At 36.4% G+C, this 10299-nt stretch overlaps 1 protein-coding gene across 1 annotated transcript; it reads right to left on the bottom strand.

The window, feature by feature from the left end:
- Positions 1–160: 160 nt before the first annotated feature.
- LOC120350487 (proteasome subunit beta type-6-like) lies at positions 161–3619 on the bottom strand. The gene is made up of 3 exons (XM_039424027.1): positions 3515–3619; positions 2248–2379; positions 161–314 (listed from the first exon to the last, which is right to left on the bottom strand). The coding sequence occupies exons 1-3, from the start codon at positions 3571–3573 to the stop codon at positions 176–178; spliced, it is 330 nt and encodes a 109-aa protein (XP_039279961.1). The 5' UTR covers positions 3574–3619; the 3' UTR covers positions 161–175.
- Positions 3620–10299: the final 6680 nt, after the last annotated feature.

Here is a 10299-nt window from a genome sequence, read left to right as displayed (position 1 = left end):
TGTGTGCTCACACATCATCGGCTGGAAAAGTTCCACAACATCAACATTAACACTACAAACTTAATTAAATCTATAGAACGTTATAACGTTATTTAAGAACGTTATAAAATGTTTGGTGTTTACAACTTTATCAAGAACGTTTTAACAATGTTTGATGTTTGTAAATGAAGTGACTTTAATGTACCTGTCCTCCCTTGACGCTGTCCCAGCCGGCCACGATGATCCCAGCCATCAGCTGACCTCTGTAAGTGTAGCACATCTCTCGGAAGATGGCCGCCGCCGTCTCCACCAGAGGCTCTTCGCCAATTTCAGTTCTGTAGCAAAATCATCCAATAATAATCGGTTCATTATTTCATTATTATTATTAGTCTCTGTTCTTAATTAGTCATTCACTGTTGTCTGATAATGAAAATTATATACTAGCAATTTATGAAACATAACCAACTTCTAATTGTATAGGTCTATCACAATAGAGAAAAGATAGCATAGGAAGAAATACCATGGTATAGGGCGTTGTGATGACACTAATATATTGTGTTGATACTGTATCATATATGGTGATACCCTGGAGAAAATATAGCATAAGATGATATCCCATGGAATAGTTCGTCCAAGATCCAAATTTCAAGCCGATTACTGTCGACTACTGTCTATTATTACTGTTTTGATGGAGTGAGAGTGTAAGAACGGCACACTATTGAGAGACTACCAGCGTCACATAGCTTTACGAAGAACAACTACTAGGACTTTCGGCTTGAGTTAACAGTGAAATTTTCAACATAAAAGCCCTATACCATGGGATATCTTCTTATGATATATTTTCTCTATGCTATCATCACTGCATTTTTGAACATTTTTGCTCGTGTTATAGAAAATAATATTATGATCATCCCAACACATATGTGGAGTATTATCAAAATTAGTACTAAGTTTATTGTTAGCAACCTCTTTTGAATGTGAACCGGGTGCGGCAGCAAAACTTCCTTTTTTTAAGTGAACGCCATTCAGTCAGCTGATAACGTAGTAGAGCAAAATTATTGGTCTTGCTAGAGAGGTCAGACTATAAAGTTTTCTTCCCGACATGTTCAGTTACCATCATGCATTGGAACAATGAGAAGCGTGCATTTGCCGTTGAGACTTATTTTTCGAGCTGATATTCTGTGATCACAACCCAGCGCGCATTTCGAAATCGCTTTAATTTAGCCCCTTGGCTTCTGTCCCAGACCGGGAATCAATTGTTATGTGGGTCACTACGTTCAGACTGTAAGTGCGACAAGACGAAGAACCGAAATCCCTCGGCCCATTAGGTCACCTGAGAACATGGAGGCAGTGAGAGTTTCAATGTTGCGAACACCACAGCGTTCTGCGCGCAAACATACGTCTGCTCTTGGACTTTCCGATCGTTCTGTGAGACGAACTTTTCATGATGATCTTCATTTTCATCCATACAAGATGGCAATTGTGCATGAAATTCTGGACGTAACTTCAATTGAGGGAACACTCGTCTCAATAGGAGCGATTTGGAGTGACCAGCCCGATTTGAAACCTCGTGATTTCTTTCTATGGAGGTTTTTGAAATCCCTTGTTTATGAAAATCGTCCAAGGACCCTACATGATTTGAAGACCAATATCAGGGAAGAAGGTGCTAACATAAAGCCTGCAATGGTGGCAGGAGTCATGACAAACGCCAGAAATCGGTTTACTCAGAGTATGAAGAATGGGAAATGTCACCTACCTGATTTGGTATTCAAAACTAATTAAAACAAAACTTTATATAAACGCCTGAATTACAAAAAATAAATACAAACTTTCTGATCCATACAAAGAGTTTTATTTACTTTTAAAAAAGGAAGTTTTGCTGCCGCACTCTTGATTATAATTATTATGTATTATATATATATGTATTATATAACAATTTGTAAATAAACTCTTCTAGTTGCAATTCATTGGTAATCAGAAAAATTATTATTACTATCCGGTATAAACATTTTGAGATAAAATCCTACTTCAACTAGAGTATCTCTGTCTCTTCTACTATCTTCAAGGAAGAATGAAAAACTATCCTACGTCCAACCAAGCTAATTATCTGTATTATTTAATCAATAGGAACGGCAACTTCTCGAATAAGAGTTCAAGATAAAGATAAATCAGGCCCTTGAACGCATCTCAGTTGCACATCTTCATCATTTCAATATATTTATCCTATTGAAGTTCATAGTGATATAGATTAGATTATTATCAACGTACGTGTAGAATTCGAGATGATAGGCGACAATCTCGGCGATGGCCTGGGTGTCAGCAGCCGAGCCGGACCGACAGCAGTAGATATTGTCGGTGATCTTTGTCAGTTTGTCAGTCACACGATTGGCGATGTAAGATCTGGAATATTAAAACATTAATTTAAGTGTACTGCACTCATTTTGTAAATGGTTGTGAATGTAATGGTAACTTGGATACAATGGGATGTTATCTATCCTACTAGTTTGATTGGTAATCTTTCAATTCTTTGAACCAGTGAACTAGTGAGATTTACGTTATAGATAGGACGGCATAGTAGCCAATTTTTAATCGCTTTCTATATTAGATAGAAGGTCATCTGTGATTAAAGTTATTCCGGTAAATCTGGAATAATATTATTAGTTGATCATGGTTCATAATTTATTTATTGAGACAAATGTTGCCAGGTTGAATAAAATATTGCATAATATTCACTTCATCTTGCAAATATTTGAATATATTGAGCATTGGTTGTATGAGATTTAACACCAAGAATGATCAAACGTCACATCATTTCTGCATCAAGCCTCTCTCATACGCAGATGTATGTATAGACGGGTTTTAAGGGATGTTAAAGAAGTAGAAATAATGTTGGGTAGTTGAGCATTCCACAGCTGAGAGGCAACAACTGCTAACTATGAGTTTTGTCTTTTGAGTAATTGTCGAAAGCCAATAATGATCAATTTATATCTCAAATATATCAATATGATATAATGTGAGTAGGATCAATTATATCATATTCACCAAAAAATGGTATATCTTTTCATTATTTAATAATACATTTTTACAATGGAGATTGAATAACCTGGTAAGTAATTATATTTTTTGCAAAGCCTATAAACGATTTAGCAACCCAATGTTAATCAGATGCTGACTTAATAAAGTGAATCTCACTATGGACCAATTCAATTTTACATTCATTTTTTCAAAATGTGTTTTTTTTATCTTGTTTGTTATTTTAACATCAACTAGAAAATCTAAATGAAGATGTTTTGGAAGTTGGCATGATTTTTGGAATATAGGACCTTGAATTTGTTGCAGCCTTTCATTACGAAATTGAAAATATTTTCTCCAATATGAAACCGTGGGGCAATTGGAATGAAGAAATGATAAGTTGGTAAAAATTCTAAATCAACTTATTTTCTGTGCAGGAGAACAATTAATCTGAAACAAAATACAGCACTTTATAAATGGAAATTGTTATTAAAAAATAGAAAGATTCTTTTTCTCAACTCACCCGGTTGTAGTTCTCGAATCAGCACCAATGACAACCCCACCATCAAATTCTACAGCCATAATGGAAGTCTGCAAATAAAGCACAAACTTATAATTTAAAACCAAAGCACAAACTTAAATTCTTTATTTATTCTTTTTTACAATGAAGCACAGAAAAAAAGTAAAAGAGTATCTATTGACAGAAAAAAATGGCGGAAAGTTGATTTTTTTAAATTTTTATCTTTACATGTGGTTTTTGGGATCACATTATGGACCTAAGATACTAAATATCTTCTCTATTGATATGATAGTTTCAATGCTGGATTCCGCGGCCGGTAGTGCCCCCGAATTATTTCCCTCTTTTTACCTTCAATATTCCTACCTACCTACCTTTATACCTAAATCTGCATCCTTTACCCATGATATGAGATCGATGGCGTCAAAAACATATAATACACGAAACAAATATACATAAGGCTTGTTTAGCAAGACAGCATTTCCGACAAATCATCAATCATATATTCACCGACACTGTAGTATGCCTTGCTTTTCAAGTGCTTGGATACAACTCTCTCGAACGCTCTTAAAATCCAACTGTTCCACTCCTGTAGGCAGCCTATTGAATTATCGCAATGCCGAACTCCTGAAGCATACCTGTGATCTCTGAAGGCGTACTCTGGGAATATCAATCAGCTCTCGATGTCTGGTGTCATGTTCATGCAAATCAGTCCGAGTCAACATGTACGGCTGGTTCTTTTCGACATACATCAGACAGAGAAGTAGGAAGTGGCAGATCACTGTTAGAATACCAAGTCTAACAAAAAGGGGCTTGCAATGTGCACGATATTCACTTGCGGTGTTGATTCTGGCAGCCCAGTTTTGCAACTTCATTATGTCCACAGCCTTTGCTGAATGACCCCAAATGAGTAGGCCATAGGAAACGTCACAGTTGAAGAGCGCGTGATACACCATGACTAAATAGGCCTCAGTCACATGACCCCTCAGCTTCAGCAGCAGAAAACAAATTCTGGACAGTCTTGTGGTCACATGCTGAATATGGCTGGCCCAGTTGAGTTTACTGTCCAGAACAAAACCCAGTAGCTTGACAGGGTCTTGATCACCAGGAAGGTTTCTTGACAAGCTGCAGAATATATACTGGGTCTTGTTTGCATTCAACTGGAATCGATTTGCCGGAACCATGAGGTTGAAGTGGTTTTGAAACTCAAAAACTATGTATCCCAAGGACTTGACTGCCATATAACAAATTGAAGCTTGCATAATTTCCTACAATATTCATTCAACAACTTTTTATATTTCCTCTAGTTTTAGAAATATCCGCTCTTGAAGGTGTAACATTTTTGAAAAACCCACGTTTGCCACCAATTTTTTTCTATTTTTGCTCTTATAGCTTTTTAAAAATCGACGGGAAAAATCCATGCTGAATATGAGCTTATAAGGTATTAAATTCTCTTCAATTTGATGTATAATTTCACGCTTTTATGAATTTTCCTACACCTGTTGTAACAGCTTTAGTGTTGAGTGTCAAATTTCCATTTTTGCAACAATATACTAATTGACAAAGGAATTTGGAGGTAAAGTTTTTAAACAACATTTTTGACTTTGCAAATTTGAGACAATGCGTTCAACCGACATAAATATTCAAAAATGAAGCTTGATAAATTCTCTACACTTTTTGTTCAGTGGAATTTTGTGATATTCCCAACAGTTCCCGAGATATTCGCTCTTGAAGGTGTGTAATTGTTGAAATAACAGGTTTTTATCCAATGTTTTGCTCTTTCAGAGCTTATACCTCTCCAACAATGCATCATAAAAACTGATGCTTATCGTAGGTTTGTTGAGCATTGAATTCTCTTTGAAATGATGTATTATTTCCTGGACCATCTATTGACAATCAACAACTAAGAAAACATTAAAATCATCTTTGAAACACTGATTTAACCTATTTCTTTTTTTTAATTCACACTTTACTAATAGATTACTACCAATTATACCTTTATATCTTCTTCTTCATCCATTACCCACACTTGTGGGATCGATGGCGTCATTTTACAATAAAAGTCAAAAACAAGAAAACACTAATTTATCAAGATGGCAGCGATCAAGATAAAGCACACATAGTTAACATCTAAGGCCTTGCTCTTCAACTTACTGGCAAGTTAGCCAGAAAGTATTTGAGTCAGGTCATCGTTTAAAAATTCCTGTACATCATAATAAGCCCTGGCTCTCAAAAACCGGTCACAGCCTCTCGAACTTGCTGGTATCCAACTGCTTCACTCCTGCAGGTAGCCTGTTGAAGTAGCGGAGAGCTGCACTCCTGTAGCATACCCGCGATCTCTGGAGGCGCACCCTGGGTATGTCAAACAGCACTCGATGCCTGGTGTTATGTTGATGTACATCAGTCCGAGTCAACAGATTTTGTTGATTCTTCTTGATATACATGAGGCAGAGGAGAAGGAAGTGGCTGACTACTGTTAGGATACCCAGCCTAACAAAAATGGGCTTGCAATGTGCATGATGTTCGCTTGCAGTTATAATCCTAGCAGCCCGTTTTTGCAGCTTAAGTATGTCCACAACCTTGGCTGAATGACCCCACATGAGTAGACTATAGGAGATATGGCAATTGATTGAAGAGAATATGTTTTCGGAATAATAAATGCTGTATTACTAAGCACGTAGGTAGTTTGTATTGAGATGTAAATGAAAATATTGATTGTCAGATACGTTTCATGATTCACCAAATAGTCATGTGTGACATGAGATACATTATCTTTTTGGCGGTACAAAGTTTGCCGGGTAAGCTAGTTGTTTAATTAAGTAACCTAGTCTTATGAAATTTGTATCTTAATAATGTGATTGTGAAAGAATAACTTGTACAGAGAATAGCAATTTTAAATTGTATTTTGCTTTTCCTAAAAAATTTGTATTGTGTTCAATTCAATTTTCTTTCCATCCATGACCAGTCTTTACAATGGATAGATTTCGTCAAAAGAAATTAAAAACACAAACGTTCATAAAATTTACACAAACTATCGAGATGGCATGTCAAAGAGACAAATAAAACAACTGATCTCCTCTTCACTCAAGGAATAGAGTGGAAGTTCGAAGAGTTTATCTCGAAGCACATTTGTAAATTGTTTATCTTCCAATTCACAGAGACAAAATGGGGGAGCCTGTTGAATATTTTCAGGGTGCGAATTGGAAAACTGTTGTGTGATCTTGCCAGTCGCAATTGTGGCAGGTCTATATCATCACGTCTTCTAGTAAAATAATCATGAGCCTGGCCTCTCACTTGAAGTAGCTGTTTTAAAAGCAATAACGAGGTAAGCAGGTGAGACAGAGAGGATCCGTAGTTCTTTGAACAGTTGCCGGCAATGTTATGTAGGCTAGCTAATTCTGGTTTTTCAAAATTTACGACTCAAAAATAGTAGGTATCAGAAAGGCCTAGACCTAATTGCCTATCAGTATGGAAAAAATAACTGGTCTTAGCTAATTAATCTGCATTATAATGAAATATAAATAATTGTTTAATCATTTTTAGCTCTAGTGCGTTTTTGGTCAAAACTAATCAAGAAATTCTTGTTGAAAGTTGAGAAAAAATATGGCATTCGGGAAGGGAACTGTGGTGGTTCAATTAGTTTTTGAAAGAGAGGATGCAGGCACCCTAATAAACCATGACAATAAAAATTATCAATCAAAATGGGCGTGTAATCAATGCTGGTGTACCACAGGGCTCCATCTTGGTCCCACATATATTCTATACGTAAATGATCTGTCATCTTGCTCTACTAAGCCATATTCAGTATGCCGATGACACATCATCTATTATCACTAATTCACGTTTGAGAGCTGTAGTCACCCAAACACAGGAAGAGTACTGAATATCAAGAAATGGTTTGCTGCAAATGGTCTGTCTATGAACTCAAGTAAGACCAAGTTCATTACCTTCAACCCCCCATTTTGCATCCAGAAACTTAATGAGTTGGCCGATTTGAGTGTTCCCCAGCAGAGCGTTGCTGTTGATCTTCTAGGAGTAACACTAGATAGTAGATTGGACTGGTCAGTACACACTCAAAAAATATGCTCCAGGGTTAACTCGGCTATTTTCTCTCTGCGAGTGCTCAAAAACACATTGAGCTTCAAAGCCCTAATGGTGGTATATTACGGTTATCTTTTTCCTTCCTCAAGTATGGCATAACCCTTTGGGGAAGATCAAAATTTTCATCCAAGTATTTAGATCTCAGAAAAAAGCATTAAGAGTTATTTTTGGTAAGCCCCCCCAATATCCCTGTCGAGAACTATTCCTGAGTAGCAGGATACTTACAGCCGTCACTGTATATCTTGGAGATCTGTTCATACGTTCACAAAAACCTACCAACTTCACCCGCAATAATGAAATCACAGTTACAATACAAGGCACTCAGCCTCCCTATCAGTGGTGCTCATAGAACCGCCATGTTTGAAAAATCTCCGCAATATATGGGCCCAAAAATATAATAAGATTACCTCAGGATATTAGAGACATGGCGGACTTACGAAGATTCAGAGGAATGTTAAAGAGGTTGTTTTGAAAGGCCATACTATCTGTGGATGAGTTTCTGCAGGAGTGATATATTATTGTTCCTTGTCTTTGATTCTTCCCAGGTCCTTGTACATAGGTAATCTTGACTAACTGCGTTTTTATATATACTGTATATATGTATATATATATGTATATATGTATTATTAATATTTCATGTGACTATTGTATAATTACAGTCTTTTAATGTATCATGATAGTGTGAGAACCTCCTTTAGGTTGCTCTTTTTGACTTATCCCCAGTCTGATTATTCAGATGTTTGGGATGAAATAAAAATAATAATAATAATAAATAACTTATCAAGAAAAAAGAAGTTGTATAAAACGAGTAATTTTTTAAGAATAAACGCTAAATTAATAGATTTTAATGATCAGCGGCTTTAGTTTGTATAACCTAAAAACATACTTACTCCGTACTTAGCTCCTCATTCATCCAATCATTTGGGTTCAATTTGAAGTATCAAAATCATGATGAATTAGTTTATTAAATTAAATTTAATAGAATAAATAGAAACAACACTGATTAATAGATATTTCTATAATAAAAATACTGTTCAGTCACTCCACGCAATTCATACCAAAACTCAAAAGTGACTCGACCAAAAATGAAGATTAGCAGCTTCTCTTTGTCTCAGAAACAGAGTAACGGCCAGCAACAGTCACAGTTATAACATAGTTAATCAAATTATTCTTTGAGGTATTTAGTAAGGTCCACGTTATAATGGTAGTGTTCGATTTGCAATGGTGTTGCTATCATTGTCTATCGTTCAACAAATGTGAAAGGGTTAGGGGTTAGGTTTATTTAGGTTATTTAATAATGTTTCATAGGATCGGTTAGGTTTTTGCTTAAAATTGCAATATGCTAGAAGGGCTAGGGTCTATGTAGAGTTATGTTTTTTTGGAGCACCAATGACAACCCCACCATCAAATTCTACAGCCATAATGGAAGTCTGCAAATAAAGCACAAACTTATAATTAAAACCAAAGCACAAACTTAAATTCTTTATTTATTCTTTTTTACAATGAAGCACAGAAAAAAAGTAAAAGAGTATCTATTGACAGAAAAAAATGGCGGAAAGTTGATTTTTTAAATTTTTATCTTTACATGTGGTTTTTGGGATCACATTATGGACCTAAGATACTAAATATCTTCTCTATTGATATGATAGTTTCAATGCTGGATTCCGCGGCCGGTAGTGCCCCCGAATTATTTCCCTCTTTTTACCTTCAATATTCCTACCTACCTACCTTTATACCTAAATCTGCATCCTTTACCCATAATATGAGATCGATGGCGTCAAAAACATATAATACACGAAACAAATATACATAAGGCTTGTTTAGCAAGACAGCATTTCCGACAAATCATCAATCATATATTCACCGACACTGTAGTATGCCTTGCTTTTCAAGTGCTTGGATACAACTCTCTCGAACGCTCTTAAAATCCAACTGTTCCACTCCTGTAGGCAGCCTATTGAATTATCGCAATGCCGAACTCCTGAAGCATACCTTGATCTCTGAAGGCGTACTCTGGGAATATCAATCAGCTCTCGATGTCTGGTGTCATGTTCATGCAATCAGTCCGAGTCAACATGTACGGCTGGTTCTTTTCGACATACATCAGACAGAGAAGTAGGAAGTGGCAGATCACTGTTAGAATACCAAGTCTAACAAAAAGGGGCTTGCAATGTGCACGATATTCACTTGCGGTGTTGATTCTGGCAGCCCAGTTTTGCAACTTCATTATGTCCACAGCCTTTGCTGAATGACCCCAAATGAGTAGGCCATAGGAAACGTCACAGTGAAGAGCGCGTGATACACCATGACTAAATAGGCCTCAGTCACATGACCCCTCAGCTTCAGCAGCAGAAAACAAATTCTGGACAGTCTTGTGGTCACATGCTGAATATGGCTGGCCCAGTTGAGTTTACTGTCCAGAACAAAACCCAGTAGCTTGACAGGGTCTTATCACCAGGAAGGTTTCTTGACAAGCTGCAGAATATATACTGGGTCTTGTTTGCATTCAACTGGAATCGATTTGCCGGGAACAATTTTGAAACTCAAAAACTATGTATCCCAAGGACTTGACTGCCATATAACAAATTGAAGCTTGCATAACTTCCTACAATATTCATTCAACAACTTTTTATATCTCCTCTAGTTTTAGAAATATCCGCTCTTGAAGGTGTAACATTTTTGAAAAACCC

The sequence above is a fragment of the Nilaparvata lugens genome, chromosome 3, assembly GCF_014356525.2.
Source record: "Nilaparvata lugens isolate BPH chromosome 3, ASM1435652v1, whole genome shotgun sequence".
NCBI classification, from domain to species: domain Eukaryota; kingdom Metazoa; phylum Arthropoda; class Insecta; order Hemiptera; family Delphacidae; genus Nilaparvata; species Nilaparvata lugens.
This window is presented reverse-complemented; position numbering and strand designations above follow the sequence as displayed.

What these genes read in the sequence shown, in the direction of transcription:
- LOC120350487 (XM_039424027.1), bottom strand. Translation starts at nt 3,573, where the DNA reads ATGGCTGTAGAATTTGATGGTGGGGTTGTCATTGGTGCTGATTCGAGA. An exon ending in GATTCGAGAACTACAACCGG is followed by an intron (nt 2,380 to 3,514) that starts GTGAGTTGAGAA and finishes TTAATATTCCAG; the next exon opens with ATCTTACATCGCCAATCGTG. An exon ending in TATCATCTCGAATTCTACAC is followed by an intron (nt 315 to 2,247) that starts GTACGTTGATAA and finishes ATTTTGCTACAG; the next exon opens with AACTGAAATTGGCGAAGAGC.